The following is a 27,972-nucleotide window of genomic DNA, read 5'->3' on the forward strand; positions in this document are numbered from 1 at the left end:
AAATTTAACAAGGTGGTTTAACTTTATTTTTGATAATAGTTATTTTTCTGTAAATTTTTTGTATTATTTGTTAAGATACTTCGATGATTAAAGTTATGTATTTTTTGTGTAGACTTATTTTATTTATTCATTAATTAAAGACGAATATTTATTATGAATTTTTTGTCGCACATAATAAAAACTGCACTGAAATGTTAGCATTTATAGTGAAGTCGTTTTACCCTGTCGTATTTCGGATTTACTCCCGAAAAATAATTTATGACTCTAATTACAGCCACTCTGTTATGCTTTCCCTTTTCTACCTGCTTTGTGGTACCGAACCTCCTACTGGTCGGCTGTAGTACTTGAGGATAAATCAGCGCTACCAAAACAATTTTTTTATAAATCGTGAAAAAACGCAAATTGAATGCTTTGTGATGATATTTTTGAACATTGGTTTGAGGAAAAATTATTAAAAAATCTGGAAAATCCGTCATTAATAGTCTTAGACAATGCTTCGTATCACATCAGAGAGGAGGAAAAGTTTCCCACAAGCAGCTGGAAAAAAGAAAACTTAAAAAAGTGGCTGTCGGAGCCAAGAGCTTAAAAATTTGTCGTTGACCAAATGGCACTAAAATATGATCATGAGGTCCTAAGACTACCACCATATCACTGCCATTACAATCCAATTGAATTGATGTGGGGCCTTACTAAAAACTACTATGATAAACATGCATGTAAGACCACCGACGAAGCCAGTGTTTTACAACTCTGGCAAGATGCACTAAACCAAGTCAATTTGGAACAATGGCGGAAATGTATTGAGCATATTAAAAAAAAAATTTTAGAGTCATATGAAATAGAACAAGTTATTGATGAAGTAAGACCTTTAATTATTCGTAATGATGAAGATTCAGATGAATCGGATAGCGAGCCAGATAGTGATGATAACTGTCCATAGATTAAGACGTAAATAGAATAATTAACACAAAAGGGTACCAACAACAAAAAAAAAACAAAAAAAAAATAAAATAAAAACCGCATGCAGGAGAGAGCCGGAGGCACGCCGCACGACGCTCTTGAATGCAAGCACCAAAAAAAATAGATTAGCAAGTAAGGTAGATTAAGGACATGACTGGACGAATGACTGGGTATTAGACGACGGATGAAAGGATTCGATGCTTGCTCGCCGATGCTTGCAGAAAAGGGAAAGCAAGTATCGGCACACACAACCATCATTAGATCGCCGAACAATTGCTTTGACCGGTAGTGATAAAGCCAAATGGGCTAACCTACCACTTAAATGTAAATACACGGAAATCTCCCATTGCCTGACGGGGGATACCGCGAAATAGTCGAGACCTGGCTCCAAAGACCAGGGGGCGGAGGAAAGCCGGGGCTGGTTGTACCGCAGGAGGATAACCTACCTCGGTGGGTTTGGGAAGGTGTGTGTGGGAAGTAGGAATAAGTCTTTGTTTTATATAGATATATATTTTTATAGATATATTTATAAAATATATAAAAATAAAAATATAATACAAAATTTTGAACACCCAGTATTAACATTGGCATGTTTTTTATGCTTAAATAAAAATAGAGTTTAGTACACGCTGAAAAAGAATTTTTGTTTTTTCAGCATAAATATTAACCACAATATTAATTTTTGAAGTTGCATGTGTAATATGAAAAATTTTTCAAAAACTTTAAATATCTCAAAAACGGCTATTTTCTCGAGAATGGTATCCCAATAAAAATCGATCCAGAATTTTACGTAGATTCTAAAAAAAAAAATAACAAAAAGCACAGTTTCTATTTAAAATAAGAAACTTAACGGCGACTTCCGGTACAACCGGAAGTGCTAGAAGAATGCAAATATTTAAAAAATGAAGAATGCTTTGCATAACCATTATTCCAAGTTTGCAGAAACCAGTGACGACCAGAACTTTGAAAACTTTTAACTAACATGTTGCGTGAATGACCCTGTATATTTCATACTCAATGTTTATCAATTTACATTATGATATTCAATTATTATAAAACATAATATAAAGTTATTTTATTAAAAAAATTCCTGATGTCGTATTATCAAATTAAGAAAACCGTACATTTTTAATTTGAGAACCGCTGACTACCTGAGGCAAATCCTGACACTTTTATTACTTATGCGACAGGCTAAAACGATCCTACTTTAACCAATTTAGAATAAATAATGGTATTAATTAAAATTAAGTCACATTTAATTTTTTTTCTACTTCGAGCTCTCCCAATTCACATAGTTTCAGAATCCAAACTTAAAATTTTACGACTAAATCTAGTTTTTCATCCTCTTTTCAAGTGCAGAATCAATTTTTAAAAAATCTGATGTAAAGGGGTGTTGTTTTTATGCCCTAACAGGGCATTAGAAAAACCTAATGTACAGTGTGGTTAAAAAGTTATGAACCAAATAAGAAATTTACAAAGATAAAACACTCAGTGTCTTTGTTATTGATGAAGACCCATTAACACTCTGGCCGCCAAGTGTAACATTAATGTGCACTCTGTATTGACAAACGTGTAACATTAATGTACACTTACAGCGTTTCACGTTAACAAAATAATATAGTTTTGGCGCACGACGAAAAAATTTAAAATATCATTGGCGGCGAGAGTGTTAATTATGAGATTTTTGAGATCGCCTAAGTGTCATCTTTTTGCAGTTAACGTATGTTACTTTCCCAAATAAACACGCTGTATAAAGATATTTTTAGTACAAATGTTACAGTACAAGAAAATCCATTAAAAATTTGCTAATCTCGAATCATGTATCTCTTCCAAAATTCAGTTACTCATTTTAAAATTTAATTGAAATATATTTAAGAACAACTATGTTACAGACTTGATAGTGTAGTATTAATTGCAATAGAAAATGATATATGCAATAATTATAGATAATATTCTTATTCTTGGATATTCTTGGAATAATAATTAAAAGGAGAATAAAATTTTTTAAAACTATTTACATCGTGTTTAACTAAATTTTGTTTGATTGACAAAAGATGAAATAATAAATAAATACAATTAAATAAAAAAACCGTAGGTTAGGTTAGATTAAGTTAAAAAACGATATACATTGTGAACATTTCGCAAAAAGTACTCCTTTTAGAAGCCGCATCATTGTGGATATTGTAAGTTTTTTCTGTCAAAAGTCTAAAAAAAATTGCATCCAATAAAAAATCTGTTAACCAGACATCAATAAATAACCTATGCATGTAACTAAAATGCTTTTATGTATTGTCGCTGAAACTGATGTCAGTAGTTTTGCCAAAACAATCAAGTTTTATAACAATCATAATTTGTTTTTCTTCCCACTTTTGCATAAACCAATTAAGATATAAAAATAAATTGCAAACGCAGGCATAAAAATATTTACGTTTTTCAAATACACATTCGAAGTAGCATATACGAATATTTAAAAATATTCCAATGCCGATCTATTTTTCGTGCACTGAAAAATGCACTAAAACAATGAGTCATTCCAGGTAATTTGGTGTTGAAAAAAAGCGGCCAGACCTTTCCAACTTGGACATATTTGTGCTTGGGTGTATCTAAAAATAACATTAGAGTAGCTTGAAAGTTGTGATGGCCAAATGTAATTTTTAAAGTTTGGTTCCACGGATAGAATCACTAGATAACTTCTTAGATCCCGAAATGCAGTAGTGATTGTTGAGTATGCTTCTTGTGCAGGGTACAGTTGTTCTATTTTCGATCCGTAATTCGAACGTGAAATTATTATATTTAATACATTGTTCGACAACAGTTATATTGTAACGCATAATCTTACAGTAGATCCGCTGGGTGTTTGCACATTATCATCATTCGTATTATAGGAAATGAAACAAAATGTGTGAGCCAAAATTACGTCGATTGTAAGAATTAGAAAATGTCTAATATTACAAGGGACGTTTTTATACTTCTCTTTTACTTCATTTATTGCATTTTGGAAACCTACAGATTGTCTAATAACATCAATAAATACATATCTAAACCGTAGCAATCGGAATTGATTTCTACGAATTCTCTATAAAACATTAATTATATTCTCTATATGTTTTAACGTAAATAAATTCAATGATTTATTGATTAATTTTGAAATAACCCCGATAAAAACAACAACAAAATACATTGAAATACAGTAAAAAATCACACAATAACATAACCTTAAAATACGAACATTCATAGTAAATATCTTAATACTTTGATATTGTTACCTTAAAAATTCACGAACAACAAATAATACCACTCGCACATAATGAATATTCATAACCAAAAGTCCTTATTTATTCTCCAAACAATTAAAAAAAACCAATATTTCCAACTTCTTATGGGACATATACACACAAATTAGAAATGTTTGGAAAGGTTTTCAAAACCCCCGCCCATTGTGAGGTCAGAGCTTAGGTAATTCATTAACACAGCATTTAATGTCTTGTGTGATTGTTTTTATTTAATTATATGTTTGTCCTAGAGGATAAAATCTTTGTTTAATATATATTAATAACTGTATTTTTTTTTATTTTCTTTGCCGTTGGAGATCATCTACAAGCTGTTCTAATGATAGGTTTGTCATCAAACAAAAGATTCCCAAACTCATTCCAACGATTCAGGATTGCAAGAATCAGTTCCTGGAACATTTTTTAGTCCAGGACATTTTACTACAATATTATGTTGTAAAGTGAGGATTGCTCTAGAATCTAGGATGTACAGGCTTCTTACACCATTTTTTCCTCTTGTTTTGGCCTTTGATAGCTGTATATGATCTAAGTCACTTATTGTATTGCAATTTTCGCACAAATTCTTCTTCTTCTTTTTATATAGACATGACTCTGTCTGTTTTTCAATGTGCCTCCAATAAGTTGTCGTTCCATCGTTTTCGTGGTCTGCTTACTGATCGTCTTCTGTACTTCTGTACTTCTAGCTCTGTCCCACAGTGTCTTACCATCAATTTTTCTTTAAGTGTTTTCATATCTGCTGTTTCTAACATCCTTTTTGTCCTCTCTTGTTTCTGCCGCGTATGTCATTATTGGTCTGATGCATCGAGCAAAAAGACAAAAGAGGGAATATAAAGGTAGTGGGGGCAAAAATATTGTTAGACAGGAAGTGCCATCTTGAGAGGCCAAATTAAACAAGGAAAGAGAGTCTTTCCTTGTTTAAGAAATCAAATTTAGTTGGGTTATGTTATTATTTGTCCCAACTGTCACATGAAATCTTATTTATATTGAAGTTTTTTAACAATTGTTTCACATTTTAGACTGTTATCGTTAATATTTAATTAAAATTTTCTCGTCTAAGACACATTCTGAAAACTATTTTATAGCTACTGTTAATAAGTGTCGGAAAATTTAAATTTGGCGCATTCGCATTTCCGGATATGTCCGCCATCAGAGGCCACTTTTTTGGTCGCCTTTTCATAACGATTAGATTCCCTCTTTTGTCTTTTTGCTCGATGGTCTGATGACTGTTTTGTAAATTCTGCCTTTCGTTTCTTTCCCGATATTTTTATTTCTCCATATTGTTTCACTCAGGCAGCTTGCGGATCTGTTTGCTCTATTCACTTGATCTTCCACTTCAGTTTCGAGCTTTCCGTAGCTAGATAATGTGATTGATTATCTATCTAGTACCTAGATATTTAAACTCCATCACTTGTTCTATTATCTGACCTTCCAGCTTAAATTTATATCTTAGTAAATTTGCTGTTATAATCATGCTTTTTGTCTTTTTTGGGGAAATTAACATGTTAACATTTTCTGGCGGTTATATTAAATTGGTGCAGCATACGTTGTAAATCATCTTAACTCTGAGAGAGTAGTATTGCGTCGTCTGCATAGCAGATTATTTTAAGTTGTTTTTCTCCCATTAGTTATCCTTTTTTAGTTCTTACTTTTTTTATTATTTCATCCATAATCAGGTTGAACGATAGAGGACTCAGGGAATCTCCCTGTCTTATCCCATTGCCAGCTTCAATAGGGTCGGTTAGTTCTTCTACTTTTACTTTTATTGTGTTGTTTTGGTAGATATTTTCGATCGTTTTGATTATTCCTAGAGGTATCTATCTCTCTTGCGTACAGTAAGTGGATGACGTCTTTTAATTTGCACAAATCCGACTATATTAAATTGATTTTATATAAATGTGCGGGATAACAGGCGTGGCCAAATTTTAGTCGGGAGTTAGTATTCTTAGACCATCTAAAGCGGTTTTTAACTTAGGTTGAGGTTCTTTTTATCGCCTGCTTTGATTTCACTGTCTGTATCGTGCGTATAAAGACACTGTTAGAATAAAAATCGCTAAAATTACCATTTCTTCTTCTGTCCAACAAACTGTTCTCAAAATTTCTGTCTCTTATTAGCTACATACAAATTTAGTGTTTTATATAAACAAAAATGATATTCAAACATGCAAAAAAATTAAGAGGATATACCCCATCAAAAATATACTAACACTGCACTGCCACTAGCTAGATAAAAGGAAGAAGTACTAGGTAGAAGAAAATAAAAATAATTACAGATATTTTTCCTTCTTTGTATTGACCATCATCCCGAAATATTCAGCATAGTTATTGAATGTTGCAGGATGCATAAAAAAGTAAAAACTTACAGTGACTGTTGTTCGCACACAAAACGAAAAGTGAACTAATATGTACTAACTTAAACAACTAGTGTCAGACATTTCTGGCAAATAGTGGCCAGTCGAACCAATTCGGAGGCCCAACAACCGGCCTTTTCGGAGCTCAGACTAAAGGTAAAAATGGAAATCTGATTGTACTGGCGTGCCAAAGGTCATACCCCGATTTCTTTAAGATCTCAACCGGGAATAATCATATTTCTCACACGTATCGCCGGTAAAAATTCTCCGGGGATAAGAGTGTTCCACTTAACCTTGAATAGCTTAATCGGCGCGATATATTTTAATTGAAAACTCAGTAATTATTTTTAAAATTACTATGAGCGATTGAAGAGAAAGACAGTAACTTAACTTGGTAAAAGCATCTGGCAATGTAAACACTTATTATCATTATTTGTGAGAGGCAATTCTAAAACGACGGAAATCACTTACTGCTTATAGCAACTTAAAGAAAAGCGATTTAAAAAAAGGACGTGGTTGCTTTGGTGCAATTAGGACTATATAAATAAACATCTAGTATATGCCTCCTCGTTCAAAGACCCTAAATTTTTAATATGTAGATTAAAACCTTATACAGGATGGAACAAAAAAAATGATACAAACTTGGAAATTACATCATATGATAAATTCGAAAATGTTACCTTATTACAGGTGATGTCTGGGAGACGTCGCAAATATTTTAGAACTCGATAAAAACAGGCACTGGATATTTCGTTATGAGTCACGTTAAGACGAAGCTATACTTGATTTCGAACCGGTAGGGCGCGTAATTCGGAAAAATGTTATACCTAATAATTCGAAAAGCGAATACGTTTGAGAGACCTGACATCTGTCATTACGGATTAGTATATTTTAGCTCAACGTTAATTTATAATTCTATAGGGCATAATTTCATTAAATGGCATATTAAAGAACTCATTAGAACCCATAGACTGTATACTTGGAAGTCTCCAAGTTATTAAGAAAATAATATTAAAAGAAATGAAATTGAACTCGACAAGGAAAATGAAATTTCTGTAGTTGGCTAAATATCATGAATCACAAAAGTTTTATTTCAAAATTCTTTATAAAAGCTATATAATTAAAACGACCCTTTCGGGTTACATCGCATCATCGATGGACTTTTTCGAGCTAGCGTAGCGTAGCCTTCGCGTTGCGGCTGTGTCGGGTCTTGTTTCTGAGGCATATGTCATTATTGGTCTTACACTGGCTTTACAAATTATTGACTTCATCTCAGTGTTAATGTGTCTGTTTCGCCGTATAGTGTTATTAAGGCATCCTGCCAGTATATTTGCTTTTTCTAATTGATTTCTCACTTCTTTGTCCAGGTCTCCATAGCTGGACCGTGTAACTCCCAGGTATTTTATTTCCATTACTTGTTCAATATATCATCAGTTAAAATAATCAGTTAAAATCAAATAAATCAGTTAAAAGAAAGGCAAGAAGAGACAAAAGAAGGTGGGCTGAAGAACTTGCAAAACAAGCAGAAACAGCTGCACAACACAACAGAACTAGGGAGCTTTACCAAATTACTAGACGACTAACACAAAAAGGGTCCAACTGTTCGAACATTGTAAGATCCAAAACAGGCGAATTGCTTACTACAACAGATGACCAAGTAGAGAGATGGAAAGAGCATTTTCAGGAGATGCTAGGTATTCTCAGAGATAACGCAGACGAAATAGTCGAAAACTCGCAGAATATAGACTTGCATATTTCTTGCGAGGCCCCTTCCAAAACGGAGATAATAACAGCTATCAAATCTCTGAGAAACAACAAGTCACCGGGAATCGATAACATTGCTGCTGAAATGCTTAAAGCTGATCCGCATCTAACTGCTGAACTTTTGCTCCCCATAATCCGAGAGGTGTGGGAAACAAACCACATTCCAGCGGGCTGGAAAAAAGGTAACATTATCAAGCTTCCAAAAAAAGGCAACCTCACACTGTGCAAAAATTGGAGAGGAATAACCTTGCTTACTGTCATAAATAAAATTCTTGCGACACTCATACTGAAAAGAATAACAAACAAGGTTGAGTTTCGAGCTAATCAAGCAGGCTTTAGGCCAGAATCCTCCTGCATAGACCATATTAATACTGTGAGGGTAATAATGGAACAATCGGTTGAATGGAACACACCCCTATACATGGTTTTTGTTGATTTTGAAAAAATTTTAGAGCTAAGAAACATCCCGCAAAAAATAATTTCTATTATAAAGTCACTATATACTGATGCGAAATGCAGCGTGACACACAATGGGATCAACAGTGACGAATTCAACGTACTTACTGGAGTTAGACAGGGATGCGTGCTTTCTCCGTTTCTTTTTAACATAGCTATAGACTATGTTCTCTCCAAACTAGACTCCGACACAAGAGGGATACAATGGACGTTAACCACACGCCTAAGCGATCTAGAATACGCGGACGATATCTGTCTATTAGGTCAAAGGTTCCAAGATCTGGCTTACCAATTGGAAACACTTTCCACTGAAGCCAATAAAATAGGTTTGAAAATCAATATTAGTAAAACCAAGTCCATGAGAATAAATGCAAGGAACAACACGCTATTTACTATCGACAATATGCAGATTGAAAATGTGGAAAACTTTACATATCTTGGAAGTGTCATAACAGAAAACGGAGGTACAGAAGACGATATTCGTATGAGGATACGAAAAGCTCAACAAGCTTTCAGCACGCTCAACCCTGTTTGGAGATCTGGCGAGTATACTACAAGAACAAAGATCCGAATATTCCGATCAAATGTCATGTCTGTTCTACTCTACGGATGTGAAACCTGGAAAGTGACAAATACCCTCACAGACAAACTGCAGGTCTTTGTTAACAAATGTCTACGAAGAATTGTTCGTATATTCTGGCCTAACACCATCAGAAACGACGATCTGCTACACCTGACCGAACAAAAGAGGGTACAAAATGAAATTAAGTCCAAAAAGTGGGGTTGGATCGGTCACACACTCCGAAAAAATAGTTGCAGTATCGCAAAGACTGCCCTAGAGTGGAATCCCCAAGGGAAAAGAAAAAGAGGTCGCCCAGTACAAACTTGGAGAAGATCCATCATGGACGAGATAAGAGGCCAAGGAAAGTCCTGGAATGAGGTGAAGGCCTTAGCGCAAAATAGAAGCCGATGGCGCGTTTTCACTGAAGCTCTATGCTCCACTTAGGAGTTCAAGAACCTTATATATATATATATATATATATATATATATATATATATATATATATATATATATATATATATACTTGTTCAATACTGATGCCATCAATTTCTATTTTATATCTGGTTGGTTCTTTGCTGACTACTATCTATTGTTTTAGTTTTCTGAGATGAGATTGTCATATTAAATTCTTTTGCTCTTATGTTAAATCTGTGGACCAGTCTTTGCAGACTATCTTTATCTTGGGCTATCAATATTACGTCGTCTGCGTAACAGAGTATGTTTATTTCTTTGTTTCCAATTTCCCATTCTGTATCGTCTTCCTTTGTTAACGCTTTTGATGATTTCATCCATGAGTAAATTTAAGAGCATGGGGCTCAATGAATCCCCTTGTTTTATTCCGCTGTTCCGCTATTACGAATCCATATATATCTATGGTATATGGTATATATCTTCCACTACGAAAACCCTGTTGTTCATCTGCTAAACTTATCCTCTGATTTATTAGCACTTTTAAAATTTTAGTTTTAAGTTTTAGAGTAGTATTTAACAAGTTTATACCTCTGTAGTTTTCTGGCGTTTTTATCTCTTTTTTTTTTAATATTAGAATTAGTTCGCTCGTTCTCCATTCTTCCGGTATTTTATTGTATTTTATAATTTTATTTATCAGATACCCTGCATGGCTATAATTGCTGCTGACCCTGAGACAATTCAGTTGCCATCTAGAACCCATTCTGAGACATTCCCACACAGGGAAAAGGGGGTACTATTCCTTAGTGACGTTTTTATTGTTATTTAGTAAGTTTTTGTAGTTGAGTGAGTTAAAATAAAGTGAATTAAACTACGTTTGTTTCACTTATTTCCTGAGTCCACATCAAAAACGTAACAATAGTATATCCTCCAATGTGCCTATAGGTATGTTTATGAAAAATCTCAGAGATCGATTCCCATCTCATCTAAACCAAATCGGTCGATTCTTTTAGAAGATCCGACTCAAATCCATATCAGATTCAACTCGCCCATCTCTATTTGGAAGAGAATTTGTCAGCAAAATATTTGACTAGGACTGACTGTATTTTTTTGTTTTAGCAATAATGTTTTACATTTGAGTGTATTTTTAGACAGAATTGGTGTGTTTTATTAAAATCCTTGTTTTTGCATGTCTTATCTGAAATTATGGAAAACAAAAACGTTAAAAATAGAATGGGAAAGTGACTGAAACTTTATTACAAAGTTTAATTATTGTTTTACACATATATTTAATGTTTTGATAATTATAAAGTACAGTTAATGTGTTGTTACATATCGCTACATACAAGGTGATTCATAAAAATATTTAAGAATCTTGTTTTGGTCGGTATTTTTATAAACTTTTTCATATATGTCTTTAAAATATACCTTTAAATAGATTTTAAGACACATTCTTTTATTTTCAGCAAGCGAAAGCCGAACAAGAGGAGGAATTCATCTCAAACACCCTCTTGAAGAAAATCCAAGTGCTCAAAAAGGAGAAAGAAACACTCGCTCATCATTACGAAAGAGAAGAAGAATGTTTAACCAACGACCTATCCAGAAAACTGACCCAGTTGCGTCAGGAGAAATGCCGCCTAGAACAGACCCTCGAACAAGAACAAGAGTGCCTTGTGAATCGTCTCATGAGAAAGATCGAGAAGTTGGAGGCCGAAACGTTGGCTAAGCAAAGTAACTTGGAGCAGTTGCGTCGAGAAAAGGTAAGTGGGTAGTCGAAATAACGGTTGCTTAAATATCGATTTAGTGACAATTTTTTTACGAAGAATCTATATTTAATCTATATTTCTTGTCAGGTTGAACTCGAAAATACTTTAGAGCAAGAACAAGAAGCTCTCGTCAATAAACTGTGGAAGCGAATGGATAAACTCGAAGCGGAAAAACGCATGCTGCAGATAAAGCTCGATCAGCCGGTGTCTGATCCAGCCAGTCCTAGAGAGATCAGTAATGGCGATACTGCCAGTAATCTTAGCTCGCACATTCAAACATTACGTTCAGAAGTCGCCAGATTACGTTCCACTTTGGCCATGAGCCAACAGGAGCACACCCAGAAGATGCAGCGTTTCGCCCAGGAGGAGAGAAACATTAAGGAAGAAAATTTAAGGTTAGTATGTTAACCTTTATCCATTATTTAATGCGATAACATTGAATTTGATGATTATTTTTCCCATCTACTATAATTGTTTCAAACTTACTTTAATTTTATGGTCTTGACGCAAAAATCCTACTCTCCAGGTTTGGGAACAGTGCTCCTAGATAAAGATAACGAACCGAGATGAGATGCTGGAGGTGGAAGAATTGGGTCACCACAGAAATCAATTCCAGTGTACAACTGGTTCCTAAAAAACTGATACGACTCTTAGTAAGATTTGATCATTTTGAGCAGTGTATTTGATTGGTCTGACATTATATTATATTTATTATGACAGACAAATAATAAAATAAACAAGCAACAAACAATTAATTACATACATGTTAATTTATAAATTGTAATAATTATTAAGGTCTAAATTTTGATATTATTTTGAATTTCTTCATGTTATAAAGAGTATATAAATGATAGTTTTTACGTAAAATAGGGTTGTTGTTATTATTTTATTATTATTAAGGAATAAAACAAACGACTTAACTCAACAATATAATAAGCAAGAATTGTAACCAAATTAAAAGATAACTGGGTACTATCGTAGGCAGCAAAACAGTTTAACATAAAGCAGAACCACAGTTTTGCTATTAATAAAAAATGGAGGTAACAAGAAACTCTCGAAAGAAAGCAAGGGCCTGGAAGACCAAAACTATACTAAATTTAGGTATGTAAAAATAAAATTAATATTTTGTAATGTCTCCATCTGCATTGACAACAGCTTGTAGTCTTCGGTCCATCAGCAGGAAATTGCGTATATCGTGCCACAGCTCTTCAGCATTTTGAGGTATAAAATTACGCCGATACAACCGTTTTATAATAAGCCCCCACACATTCTCGATTGGGTTTAAATCTAGACTGTAGGTGGGCCGTGGTAAGGTTTAGATGTTGTTATTCTGAAGCCACTGGTTTATTATATTTGCAGTGTGAACAGGACAATTATCTTGTTGAAGGATAAAATTATTTTCTGGATACAACTGTTCTACACTGGGAAACATTATGTTTTCTAGAATATTCAGATAAGTTTGCCCAAAAAACCTCCATCAATACGCCATACCATTCCATTCCTCTAGATGAAATCCATCTCCATACATTGGCGCTAACATGACCAGCAGCTCGATATCTATCAACATATAGAGGATTAAATCTATTATTATCTGGTCTATACATCCCAATTTTTCTCTTTTTGGAAGATTAAAATATTTTCTCATCTGTAAATATTACCCTGTCCCAAAAATCTTGATTTTGTAGCTGATGGTTTAAAGCAATTATGTCTTGATTGCTTCTGTTGTGGTGTAAGAGCTTGTTTTTTGCTTCAGTTCGGTACCTAAGACGCGATGCTTTAATTCTGCGCCAAGTTGTTGTCTTTCTTTCCGGAAACTGTGACACAATTCTTGCAGTTTTCGCATCTTCAAAAGAATTCTCTTCTAATCTCTCACGCGTACGATCTTCATGAGCGGTAGATCTTTTAAGTCTTCCAGAACCTTGCTTTCTTTTGAGAGTTTCTTGTTCTCTCCATCTTTTATTAATGTGAAAAACTGTTGTTCTGCTTACGTTAAAATGGTTCGCTACGGCAGATAGTGACCAACCATCTTCTAATTTCGTTAAAATTCTTGCTTTTTTAGTTCTTTGCTAGTATGTGGAGCCATTTTTTGAGGTTGAACAGAATAAGTTATCCGGCAAATTTTAAGATTTGGCAGTGACAGTATGTAAATAGTATTTATCCTTCAAAATACAGTGGGTGGCCAAATTATTAGGGACAGTAAAAGATTTCTTAATTTTTTAGTTTTACTGATTTTTTTTTTTTGCAATTTGTTGGCTTTAAGGCTTGCATTTATTTTTTGTATAAGAGATTGAGAAATTAGGGTCACAAAAACATTAAGTTTTGTTAGTAAAACCATTTATTTTTTTCGCAAAATTTTTTTTAACATAATATGACTAATTTTAATATTTAGTGATGCCACCCTTTGCTGCAATTACAGCTTCTACGCGTCGGGGCATGCTCTGAATACAAACTCCTGTGTTGTGTTTTAAGTTAGGGTTATGATGCCATTCTCTAATAAGAGCTTCAATCAACTGCCGCTTCGTGGTGATAACATCTTTGGCGATCTCCCGTTTGGTTAACTCCCACATGCTCTCTATAGGGTTCATGTCAGGTGAGTTTCCCGGCCAGGGCAGAACTGCAATATTTTCTTTGATCAGATATGAAGTTACACTCCTGGCTTTGTGGCACGGTGCAGAATCGTGCATAAAAATGTAATTTTTTTCACCAGGGAACCATTCTTTGAGCTGGGGCAGTAGCCGAGTTTCAAGTACTCGCTTATACTGGTCCTGTCTCATTGTCCCTTCCACGATGTATAAGCGTCCCATACCCTTTGCCGAGATTACAGACCACACCATGACACTCACCGGATGTTTAACTCTCTCCACAATGCAATCTGGATGGAACTGCTCCCCAGGACGTCGTCGAACAAACGCACTTTTATCCACCAAAATCTGAAATGTTGATTCGTCGGAGAAGCATACCTGTAAAAATGATAATATTCGCTGTTCACAAACTTCATTCGTTAAAAAAAGTCATACTTACTCGACTCCAGTCTTCAACAGTCATACTTCGGTGTTCTTTGGTCCATTGGAGTCTCTTTCTCTTCATGGCTTCGGTGAGCCGTGGTTTTTTCATAGGCCGGCGACCTAGCAGATTCTCTTCGGCCAGTCGTCGTCGTACTGTCCTTCTGGAAACATTAATTCCTTCATCATTAATCATCGTAGTCAGATGTGTCACACTCTTTTTACGATTTTGGAGACAAATATCCCTAATTTTACGATCAGTACGAGGAGTAGTAATCCTTTTCCTGCCACATTTTCTAACACGGCCCGGTTCCAATGCCTCGTTTGAATTCATTTTTATTTTTATTCGATTAACTACAGACTTTGAAACACCTGCAGTAGTTGCTATAACTCTCTGGGAAAGCCTCGAGTGCAGTAATAATGTTTTTATTTCTCTAATTTTCCCTGGAGACAAGTCTGCAATTTTGCCCATGCTAAAAAAATAATTTTGAATTTAAACAATCTTTTTAAATAAACTCGTGTCATTAAATGTAGCAAAAATTACTAAATAACAAATATTACTTACCTGTTAAATATATCTGACACGAAAACCGACCAAAAACAATTTAAAACGATTTGCAAATATTTTTAAACCTCACTGCGGTGACAGCCGATGACCAACTGAGATGCAACAATAATTATTATTTTATAGATAAGCAGTCTGCCAGTGTTGCCGCTTATCAAAAATTTTAATAGTTATACCAGAAGAATTACCAAGTAAAATACAGATATGAACACCAATTTTTTTGGTCAAAAAAATAATAATTTTAAGTAGAAAATACAAAAATATATGCAGTGTCCCTAATAATTTGGCCACCCACTGTACACTGCTCAATTTTCTACAAAATACGGTTTAAGAGTCGTATCAGTTTTTTTAAGAACCAGCTGTACATTGACTCAAGGAAATCAACATGGAAACGAATTGTGGGTTGCTGCTTCCTACAATGCCCGATAGTTGTTAGAATTAATTAAAATTAATGGAAAAGTCTGCCGAGGATCTATCGATACTGGAGTGGCGCACACGATAGCCCACCCGAGGATATCTGCCTCGAAAATCTTTCGATGTGATAGAAATTACACGTTAACATCAGCAACCAGTGAAATATCCCGTATTTATGATCCAGATCTGGAGTTTCAACTCGGAGAACAGAAGATAAGACATCGTGTACTAGTGGCTGATTCATGGACAGTAAACTGGAGCGGAATACCTGATGTTGATGTTAGTACGATAGGAAGAGCTGAAGAAGGATCTCTGTACATTCGACAACCAGCATAAACGCGTACACGCTAAATAGTTTACAAATATATTTTTAGTGTACATAAAAATATGTTTTTTTAAATAAACGCCCCGTATAATTAAAGTGGGGTAAACGATTGTTTTAGTAATAGTTTTTAAATGATTGTCAAAATTTATAAAAATGATTGAATCGTTTTTTTATCTCAATATTTTTTTTTAATTATTTTTAGATTACAAAGAAAGCTACAGCTTGAAGTGGAAAGAAGAGAGGCATTATGCAGGCACTTGTCCGAAAGCGAGAGTTCTCTAGAGATGGAAGAGGAGAGACATTATAATGAACAGGTATTAGGCGTCAGACAGCACACTGTCTCTCCAGTACCAGCCCCGTATAATCCATCGCCTAGTCAAAGTCGCCCATTGAGTCCAGGTACGTATTTTTAACTTAGGTTTCCGTATATTAATATTTAATCAAATATTTGTATTGACTTACCATGAGGCCCAGCATTTCTGTAATTAAAGAACATTCAAAATTAGAATATTTGTACTTATTCTGTATCGGTTTTTATATCAAATTTTCAACTCTTTATAAGCCTTTTCCTTCTTAAAAAGCATATTGTAATGTTGTTTTGCTACGGAGTTTTTTGAAAGCATAGCTTTCTTATCGCGGACTTCGGACGGAATACATTGACCGGTGCAATGGATCGCGCAGAAGTGTGAAAAAATAAAAACAAAAGGAACACAACGAAACGTATTGAAACGCAATCTAACGAAAGATCGCACGATGACACAACGTGGAGTAGTAAATGCAGTCCCATGCGTGTTTCTTAATAAAATCAAATATAAAATTAAAGTAAAATAAAATAAATTAATATAAAATAAAATAAAGTAAAATATATACGGTTTATTTGATGAGAAAAAACAAAGCCAGTCAAACTTCTTGAAGATGTACTAGCAGAAACGAAACCATTAAATTTATTGAGTCTTAATTACAATCGACTTTCGTTAATTCGAAACTCGAGGGACTCGAGTATATTACGAATTATTGAGTGTTTAAAATATCAAATGGTTCGAAATTTGTTAGAGTACATTCGTGTACATACATGTATATATTCATAATATGATTTATTCAATCTTTCGAAAGAACTGTATTAAACCGGTTTGCTTCAATGTACATTGCAGCTGCTCAGACTGCTCAATAATTTTTTTTTAAGAGAAAAAGTGCCGGAAATGCTTTTTCATCAATTTCGTTGTGTAGACGGAAGGTTTGTAAGGTATCGAATGAGGATCTTGCTTCCTTAAACTGACACATCTGCCAAAGGTTCTGATGTATCGTACTCATCTTCATCGTTACTTTTTTCATTCGTATCTGTCGCAGATAAAAAGAAAAACTCACACCGCTGATGTCAACTAATGATTCTATTGCTGATTCTTTATCATCCATAAGTATTGGAAGATTTTCCTGATCTTCTTTTAAGAAACCGGATTTTTTGAAGCAGTTGAGAATTATTAGGGGTGTTACACCTCTCCATGCCTTGTCAATCAGTAAAATGGCTGTCAGAACCGTGATATTTGAAGTTAGCTGCTTGAAAAGAGATTCTAAAACGAGCTTAACAATTTCTTTGCTATAGAACGTATTAAAATTATGGATGATCCCTTGGTCCAATGGTTGCAATTTGGAAGTTTTATTTGGCGGAAAGAAGTAGAGTTCCACGTTGGACAATATAGGAGGACTGTTGTGGACAATGCCATTGTCTAAAAATAGTAAAATTTTCCGCTTTTGCCGTTTCATGTCTCCATTAACTGTTTAAAGCCAATTGTTAAAAAGTTCTGTCGTCATCCAAGCTTTTCTGTTAGCACGATAATCCGTAGGAAACGATTTCACACCTTTGAAACATCGCGGTTTCATTGCTTTTCCTATCACTAAGGGTTTAAGTTTTTCCGATCCGTCCATATTTACTGCAGGTAAAACCTCTCTTTACTATGTTTCCTCCCATGACATTTTTCATCTTTAAAAGTAAGCGTCTTGTCTGGTAAACATTTGAAAAATAGGTCTCATCAGTATTAAACATGTCTCAAATAGTTTTCAATCAAGATCTTCAATTTACCGTGTCAATCTAAGCAAACTGCATCATCAACACTTTCCCCACAAACTTTTTTAAACACAACTCCATTTCTCCTTTTGAAATTTGTAAGCCACCCTTCACTTACCGCAAAGTTTTTAATGCTTAGAATAGACGCGAACTCTTTTGCTTTTTCCTTCAACAAGTTTCCGCTAATAGATACTTTTTGTCCTCTACACTGTCTTAGCCAAATAAAAAGACTTTCCAGACGAGGAAATTCACCTTTAGTAGTTCTTTTCCGTACTACAGCAGTTTGAACAGCATTAATTTTCTCCTTGTGCTTTATTATGGTTGAATGAAAGAGTACTCAGAGAAATCATAAATTTTTTTGCAACATCACTTTTCTTCTCACCTTCCTCTACTTTTTGGATTAACTTCTTCTTTTCAGCAATCGTGAAACATTTATACTTCCTACGGCTGATGACTAACAAAATTTTTATCTGTATACCAACGAAAGAGTAACAGTAACTAATAACTAAACAAACCAATTCGTGAGAAGTGTGTGTCAAATATGTAATCAAATTAATCATAACAAAAACAAAGGCGCGTTGATACATACAATCTTTCCGCCTCTTTCTCTCTGCAACTTTGAATTGTCGAGTGTTGGACGCCGATGAGTTCGAATTAACGCGTCGTTTTGTTATATAGCAATGATTTTTTTTCGTTCGAATTACCAAGTGCATAAAAATGTATTGATGTAGTTCGAAATATAAAGAGATTTTGTAGGGAACTCGTGATAACTTTGAATTATAGAGAGGTTAGAATTATCGCAGGTTTGAATTAAGGCGAGTCGACTTTATATTTTTATTGAGTTGTTTTCATGGTGTGGAATAAAAATATGAGTTTTTCTATATTTAACAAAAGCACATGTTTATTTTCTAGGTCTAAATACATTACAATCTCCGAGAGACTCGCTTGTGGTAGGTCCGCCCCGTTGTCATTCTTGCGGACAGTTGTTGAATCATCCCGTGAATCCGGCCTGCATTTCTGCTGCTTTACATCCAGTTTCCTCGGGTAGTCCTACGGCACCGCATCGCAGACCCAGCGAAAGGTTTATCAAACCGGCAATACCAGCTGCACCGCCTCAGCCCGCTAGTCCAATGGACACTTCCGTCAATAAAGACTAGTAAGGTGAGTGTATTATGTTCTTGTATAGTGATTTCTTTCAACTTTACATATTATTTAGAGATGAGGTTTCTTAAGAAATGAAATAGTTTTACATCGAATGAAAAAGAGCACAGAAATAACAAAAACGATAAAAAATCGAAAGTTACAATATTTCGGTCATGTAATGAGACATCCAGAGAGAGGTATAACATTCTATACCTCATAACACAGGGTAAGATCGCCGGAAGGAGAGGCTCAGGCCGAAGAACATCCTGGCTCCGAAATCTCCGAGAATAGTATCAAGACACCACTGCTAATTGATTTAGAGCCGCCGTAAACAAAGTTATTATTGCCAGTATGATCGCCAACGTTCCATAATAGGATAGGGTACTGAAAGAAGAAGAAGAGGTTTCTTCACATTTAAAAATATAAAATAGAATAAATAAAACAGAAGTTCGAAGGCTCGAAGTGCATGGAAGGTAGGGGGTGTGAGTAGCCCCTCGCGCCGAGCAAAGAATCGGCGAGTTCAAAATCACAAGAAGCTAAAAAAATTGCATTTTGGTCAGTCACCACATGTAAGTTTGTATTCACCACTGTGTATGTAGTGACTGTCCAAAAACTTACATCGGTCAAACTGGTAGAACCTTTAAAAAACGTATAACAGAACGCAAAAGGACTTCCAATAATAAAAAATAGATTCTATGTACGCATTTCACTTTCTCTATCATAATAATTATTTTAAAGACCAATTTCAAATACTTATACAAAAAGGTCTCCCCTCCTCAACTAAAGTTAAAGACTATAAAGTGTACACGGCTAGTAAAAATACATGACTTAAGAAAGACACTCTGCCGAAACAGATGTTGTGAACATAAATTGTAATACATTTTGTGGAAGTGTAGAAAACAACAGCTTTCGTTGTTTTATTCTTAGATTTAATGATTTTAGACTTGACTTTTTGAATTTTCAATCTTATGAATAAATTTAATTTTTTGTTGCAGATAAAAGTGATATTTGGATGTAATCGTTCCTGGTGTTTAAACAATTATGCTATAACGTACGTGCAGAGCTCGAGTATTATTCGAAATTTCTCCACACGTCCAGAAATAAATATCCACCAGATCAGGAGCAGCTGATTATTATTCAACTTTCTTAGTTTAACATTATTTTTGCTTTGTCACACGGTTTTTATATAATATATATTCATGTACTTACGCCATTTACATATTTCGGGGCTCTCCTATTTCTGGCTCCAGCTAAACCTTGTTCATTATAAATAGGCGATAATGTCACAAGCGTAGATAGTGTTGCATAATTTCGGGAATTGTGTCATGCGGAAGTGTATGGGAACAAATTGGGGGCTCTAGTTGCAAAACGACAATTCTCCACTATCACAAATTTTACAAGAAACACGAAAAACTATATCTACGGTATATATGGCACAAGGACTAGAATTATTTCTTAGAACTCTTTGAAGATGATAAATGTTAATTTTTGGATTGACAAGAAGTCAATTCGTAACCCATTGACACCGAAATTAATAAAATATTTTGGATACTGGTTATTTTGCAAGTTAATCATCATTTCTTTTCTTTTTCTCGAACTGTTGTAGTTTCAAAGTTCTCCAGACACTTTTTGAAGTAAGTTAGACGTGCACCCTACTCCCATTCTTGACCTAAAAAAGTTTGAGGAAGGTTTTTCACATCACGCAACTTTTCTTTTTTAACATTGAAGATTGCAACTTAGTCTGGATTGATGTGTAAAGTGATTATCCCCTTTTTGACAATATTTTTAAACAGTCCTTTGGGCACGGTATAAAACTCATTAGCATTTATTACGCTCAAATTAGGCAGTTTCGTGGATTTTATAAGAAATGATTAGGATAACTTGAAATGCCAAGTTGGTAAGCCTTTGAATACGCGAAGAGCTTTACTGCGCCAGTTAAAAAACTGAAAATCTCTATCAGGCCGAAGCAATGTTGAACTCTCACACCAATAATGTAGTATTCATCAGGCGTTGCAATGGCTTTCTTTTTAGTTTTTTTCTCAATGTTTCCAAGAACTTGATTAAGCAGAAGAACCGAATGATCATGTACAGGAAAACTAATTCAGCTGATTTTACATTCTTGCGCTGGTACCATCTAGCGACTACACATTGCCATTAAGATCTGATTTTTATTTTAGTCTCCACAGCCGTCACAAATCAATCGAACTTTTTCGAGATTGGTTAAATTTTGACTAACCAATCTATGATATACAGTAGATGCTACTTGGTTAGAATCTTTTCTGTACTCATCTTCTGACCGACAGTAACTGAAACAGTTTAGTTAGATCCGCTTTTGAGTATTATTGTTAGATTGAACGTAAAACTGACTGATATAATAAACTGCTTGATCAGGTCTAGTTTTGATAACGGTACAGTTTTTTGTAGGTCGAAGGACATAGTAATTTGATGCTTTTTTCTTTCAGTAGAGAAAAGATGCCTTTGCTCTCAATTTATGAACTTTTTGGCCGTCATAAAATTGTTTCTTTAAGTCCTAGAAATTTTAGCGGTTAACGAAAGTCAGATTGAGCACATATCAGTTTGTGGGGCCTTAAATCCTATATTAAATTGATATACCTCTATATTTATTAAATTCATTGTTAATACCCATCCGAAAGTCACCATCCTTTTTTTCCTACCTGCTCATTCGGGTCTGCTGATTGTCATACATTAACCACAGTGTTTATGTGGGAAATGAAAATTAGCTGTTTAATTAATTAAAGCAGTAAATGAAATGTGTATGGTTGTAAATGTAAGAACAATCAATTGGAATAACTTAACACAATTAGCAGCACAAAAAATGTATTTAAAGTACTATTTATTTCACTTTTGGTGTGTAAAAAGGACATAATTTCAATAACTTTTTTCTCGACTCCTTTATTATTTCACAAAATGCATTTTTTGCACTTTGTACCTTCTGTCGTTGCCCTTTCCGCCATCATACTCATCAAAATCCTCTGCTAATTCTTTTACTCGGCTTATTTACATCTCTTCTTGGCCGAATTTTTGTAAATACACATCGGAAACAGACTTCGCTTCATTAAAATGTTTTTTTTTTTAATTACCTAATAAGTCGTTTTACCGAAACAAGAAATAATATTCATCAGTGTACAAAAAAGATCTAAACCTTTGCGATCAACACCTAGCAAGTGCATAACGAAAACCATGGACGGCCGATTGCTTTCTAATGCTTTATCTACAACGTCGTATGAATTTATTTGTTGGTCACCACATTCACAATGGACATTTATTTTGAAAGCAATAGTGGCCTTCTAACCGGGACCATCTCATCTAAGTATTTTATTATTATATATCATTAGATCATCTAAGTATTTTAGTATGATACAATCTTGGCTTACCTTCTCCTGATTATTGTAAAATGCTTTGTAGAAATATTTTATGTCATTTAATGGTAGATCATGGCACGCAAAACTCTGCAGTATGGCGACAAGTTGGCATCTTGGGTACCTGAATATATACAAGAAAAAGGTACAATTTTATTAGGCAATTTTCAACGTTAATGTCTTAAGATCAATTTAAAAACGTAAAACACAATAAAATATCATTCTTTACACATTTTCTTGGGTTAACCGAAGAGAATGTCATTGCAATTCACTATTATTGGCACCGCACCACTAAAATCATACTAACCTTCAGCGTCTCCTAGTATTCCTTGCTCATTTCTCAGGTTAAGCAATTCTTTTTCTGCATTTTGTGGAAGTAAGCTACTCTGTGAGTGGTTTCCATTTTATAAAAAATTGAAAAGAAATGTGCTCAATTTGGTTAGATGTTATTAACACGCAACCATATGCAAAAACAAACACCACGTCGGTTTAAAGATAATATGTAATCGGCCGAAATGGAGAATGGTTGTTTTGTTTCCAATATAGGTGTGGGGAGATATATAAAATATACAGAATATACAAAAATATACAAAAAATACTTTCGTCTTGATGTCAAGTGGTCCAATGTCATGGGTATAATATGATATAATGGATATAAACAATATATTAAAAAATGATATGGTATATGGCTCACGTGCGCGCTTTAACTATTAAAATGCCTATTGCCTATACATATAGAATATAATATATAGTATAATGTATACCCACTCCAATTTCCCACCTCCGTACAAAAATACAGAGGAAAAAAGTTTAAGAAAGATGGTCCCTTCGCTTTCCCTGATGAAACGCACAGTCTATTTATATTTTAAGTCTATGGTGGAGAGTGATTGCTTCGCAGTTGGCTTCACACTTTTCTGTTGGATTTAAATGGGATTTTGCCAACATAATTATTCACGGTAGTATCTGAAATAGTACGAAAAATCCAGTGGCGGTCCTGAACCTTTTAAAAAAAAAATGGCAATTGGTCGTTTTGCAACTAGAGCGTTAAATTTGATTTTTGATTACTTAGAACAGTCAACGTTTTTGTTGCTCCGAACATATACTGCTGAGGTGTAATTAATTTATTAAATTTTGCTGATACATGAAGTTTCGACTTCTAGCAATTCGAATTTTTTTACATAAAATTAAAAATTAGTTAATTATTAATTTATATATGTTACTATTTTATTCTAGCTATGAGGATTTAGTGAATTATTTTAAATACGGTTTTTATCAAATGGTAAATTTTTAGAGAAGATAATCCAAAATTAGTTTAAAGATGTGCAAATTGAACAAAAATGTGTTAAAAAATATGTTTTTATTTAACGGTATCTATAATCTCATCTGAATCGTCATCAGCTAATGTTAATGTTTTTCTTAAAACACCATACCTCTATGGTTTTTGCGATCTATTAGGGATGTTGACTGTATTAAAATAAAAATATAATTTTCTCGCAAAGCGGTAGTTTCTATAATATTAATTCTAGAAACATAATATCTTTTATAAACAGTTTAATTTTTATATAATAATTAAAATATAATTTCATCATCCTCAAGCCACGTGATCGACCGATCCAATTGCATGACGTCACTTGTTCATAAACATCATCGCTGTTAGTGGCGGTTAGTGGTTCAATTTCTTTAAATTTTGTCTATCAACGATAAAAAAAACTCTTTGAATACGATTTTAAGAATTTTATTTTCTCACCTTTTTTTCCAACCATTGCTACTCTTATCTCCACTTCCAGGTCACAGTCAGGCTTATTGTTTAGTGTAGCTCCAAGCTATTTAAATTTTTCAACCTGTTCAATAGCTCTATTATTTATATTCAACTGAGCTTCCATATGGGGTTGTCTGCTGATTATCATATATTTGGTTTTGCTATGATGTTACTCCCGTATTCCTCTCAATCCACTTCATTTATGATATTAACTAAATCTTGCATTTCATGTAAAGTCTAATGTAAGCACTTCAATTTGAACGGTAGCTTTTTGGCGTCAATTGAGTTTATTGATGGGATTGACGTTTTGTGCGTCGATCCCGATTGATCTAAGGATCTCAATAAGCTTGTGATGTCACACACTGTCAAACGCTTTTCTGCAGTGTATGAAATAAACGAATACATTTATAGCTATGTCCTTTCATCTCAGCACAAAAAGAACAGCATGTTTTTATTCGTTCCTGGAGCCAAGCTGTGTAGAACTAATCAGTTACTCACATTTCCTCTGTATTCGGGACATCAAGATGATCAGTAGGTAGTCCTCACAATGTGATCTTTTGTGTTTATTTGGAGCAGTGGCAAAGCTGAATTTCCCTCAACCAGAAGGTATTGTATCATAGCGTTAAATTAAACTGAAAATTGCCATACTGAGCTGTGATCTAACCCATCTGGCAGGTCCAGTAGATCTTCAGTATTATCTCATGTATGTGAATCTAGAACATAAAACCATAGGAAAGAACTTAAAATATGTAATTATGCGACGGAAAAGTCTATGACTAATAATTAAGGTCTTTAGATAATGAAAAAAGCACAGCGTAAGTGACCAATATATTATGAGTCATAAAACATTGAGCACAATGGCCACTTCCGTCTCAACATGGCGATGTCAGATATAGAATGTAATCTCTTTCCTGTGGCTTTCTATTCTAAGATGTGAATTGACATGTTGGGTAAATTTATTGATCGTCCTATTTGTAATAAACGAGGTATAAACGTTTTTTATTCATTAAATGTTTATAATGTGACGCAATAAAGTAAAAAATATTTTTTGGTAATTCCACATTGTTGCCAAAATTTCGTGGCATAGCCATTTTCACATGTCATGTGATATTTAAAGTTGAACAATGAAAATTTTAGTTTAGAAGTATTTTCTATGATATTTAAAGTAATGGTCATTTCAAATGTATTTCCGATAAGATAGAAAGTAACGTTTGAATGTGTCTGCTACATTATTTTAATAATAAACTTGCATTACTCTACACTTTAATGATTGAGTTTTTTCTTTTCATACTCCTTGATCATTACCTAACCATATCCTGTTCCTTTTTTGCTTCTTGCATATAAAAATAAAAATGTATATACGACATCAGACATGGTACCGAGTCCGAGGCCAAAGTCCGTGTCAGACGGTCAAATATTGAGCAAACTGACGTAATGACGTCAAAAAACTTGAAAACTCCCATAGAAACTTGGAAATATATCTTTTCAGAAGAAATTATTAATACAATTATTGTTTTACATACTAACAAAATGATTGTGAATATTCAATTAAATTTTGCCAGCGACGGGCGCAAATTTTACAAATTCAGATAAAAATGTATGGCACTTCTGGGTTTACTGTATTTAGCTGGAAAGTACAAAGCGAGTAATCTCAATTTAGACGATTTATGTAGGCGAGTGGACAATTTATGTAAAGCTGACTGATCTGGAATAGAAATTTTTCGTTTAGTGATATTTCTTAGAAGATTTGGGTTTTTTATGTGAGTTTTATGTTTTGATCATAAAGCTTCTGTTTAGGATCTATTAAAACAGGGTAAACTTGCTGCAATCCGACATATTTTTGATTTGTTTGTAGAATGATGTAAAGGATACCATAATTCGGCATTTGTCACAATTGATGAAATGCTTTTGGGATTTATCAGTATATTCCGTCGAAACCAAGCAAATACGATATAAAAGTTTTAGCAATGTGTGATACTAAAATGTACTATTCCAGTAATTTGGAAGTATATGTTGGTTTTCGACCAGAAGGACGTTATAGATTATCAAACAGCGCTCAAGATGTTGTCATGAGACTCTCACAGGAAATTCAAGGAACCAATAGGAATATCGCATGCCAATATTTAGACAACTTTATCAAAAGAAAGTGACAGGTGTAGGAGTTATCATCAGTGGTGCTACAGCCCTAGTTGAGCATTGACCTTTCCCAGTCTATTTTGCCAGTGGTTTCTGTTCATCGCCAAAGTTGCCAGTTGGCGATGAACAGAACATGCCAAAATCGATTTATAAATATAATATATATTATAAAATTAATGTTTATTACTTTATTTATGTAATTTAAGGATCATCTGACCTCATTATGTGGCTAGTTAAGCACCAGGGAATGTTATCCTGTAGTTTCGCTGCTGATGTAAGCAGAGATTAATGATGATAAATAAGGACCAAGCTGTGGTGCAATCCTACTTTCACATGAAATTTATCACTCTCTCCCACACCTGTCCTAACACTAGTTGTTACTCCCTCATACATGTCTCTCACAATCACTGGCGATTCCTTTCTTATGAGGTGCCCACCACAGAATCTCACTTCTTCTCGTAGCACTACAACTTGAGGTGGGTGTTGGCTGATTGCACAACTCTCTTCCATCTCAAACGGTCGTCCATGATAATTTTGGTCAGTGTGGAGTCCCATTATTCTCAACTGTGACCATATGCTATCTCTGCATCACATTTGTGGACATCCTAATGGCCTTCTCCCAGATTAAATTGGTAAGGCAGTTATCAGGGAGTCTGTGGACATGTCCAGCCCATCTTAGACATTGGGATTTAATCTCTTGGACTACATCGCTAGCCCTGCATTTGTTCTTATTCGGTACTAGTCAGTATTCAAATTGTGATAAGGTCAAAAGATTCTTCTGAGAATCTCACACATACTTATGCTTTTTTATATATTTTTCCACCAACTACCTTATAATTAAAATTGCATCTTCTCTATGTATCTGTCTATCAATTACTTTCTTCCATATTTTCATGGTGTGATTAGTTTTATTTCCTTGTAGTTTGTACATGGTTGTACACAGGTACTAATATACTGCTTCTAGATTCATCTTGCATTTGTCCAACTTCCATAATTCTATTACATAAATCTCTAGCCAACTTGTTCCTGTATCTCACAATGCTGTCCATACTTCCCCATGAATGTCATCAGGTTTTCCTTTCTTTATTTTTTGAAGTGCTAGAACCACTTCCTCCATTGTCATTTTGATAACCATTGTTGTTCCTGTCTCAGTTTTCTGTCAAATTCTTCATTTTTATAAACTGCCAAAGTACTTTTTCCATCTCTTGTTTTGAATTACTATTTTATTTTCATCTCTAATTCAACTAATCTGATGAAAATCTTTTATAATTAATATATCATTATTAACCAAGCAATAGTTGCAATAACAAAACATTTTATTCATGACAAACCTAGCCCTAAATGGTTTTGCTATGGGAACTGAATGAGATGTGATTACAGTGAAATCAGTTGGTGATTTTTTCAAATCTGTCATTCAAATATTTCACATCAAATAAAACAAAATTGATGAGATCTTTGTTTGTTCTTGACTGCTAAGTTGATTCTGATTGTATAGTTCTATATCCGCTTCTGCCACTATTGCTTTTTTTTGGCATACTTCTTTTTCTTGAACTTCATTTGACCGCCACTAGGTTTCTTTATTCTTAAACTTCTTTCCAAAGTATTTCAGTAACAGTATCTCTAATGATACCG

General features: G+C 34.2%; 1 protein-coding gene across 1 annotated transcript in view; it reads left to right on the forward strand.

Annotated features, from left to right (window-relative positions):
- LOC140432752 (coiled-coil domain-containing protein 6-like) overlaps window positions 1-25,471 on the forward strand; it is a 32,290-nt gene extending 6,819 nt beyond the window's left edge. Inside the window, exons 2-6 of the mRNA XM_072520837.1 lie at window positions 11,255-11,548; window positions 11,642-11,949; window positions 16,063-16,259; window positions 18,835-19,083; window positions 20,061-25,471. Of these exons, the coding sequence (XP_072376938.1) occupies window positions 11,255-11,548; window positions 11,642-11,949; window positions 16,063-16,259; window positions 18,835-19,079 (1,044 nt within the window). The 3' untranslated portion in view covers window positions 19,080-19,083; window positions 20,061-25,471. The remainder of the gene's footprint in view (window positions 1-11,254; window positions 11,549-11,641; window positions 11,950-16,062; window positions 16,260-18,834; window positions 19,084-20,060) is intronic.
- The last annotated feature ends 2,501 nt before the right edge of the window (window positions 25,472-27,972 follow it).

The sequence above is a fragment of the Diabrotica undecimpunctata genome, chromosome 1 (genome assembly GCF_040954645.1).
Source record: "Diabrotica undecimpunctata isolate CICGRU chromosome 1, icDiaUnde3, whole genome shotgun sequence".
Taxonomy (NCBI): Eukaryota; Metazoa; Arthropoda; class Insecta; order Coleoptera; family Chrysomelidae; genus Diabrotica; species Diabrotica undecimpunctata.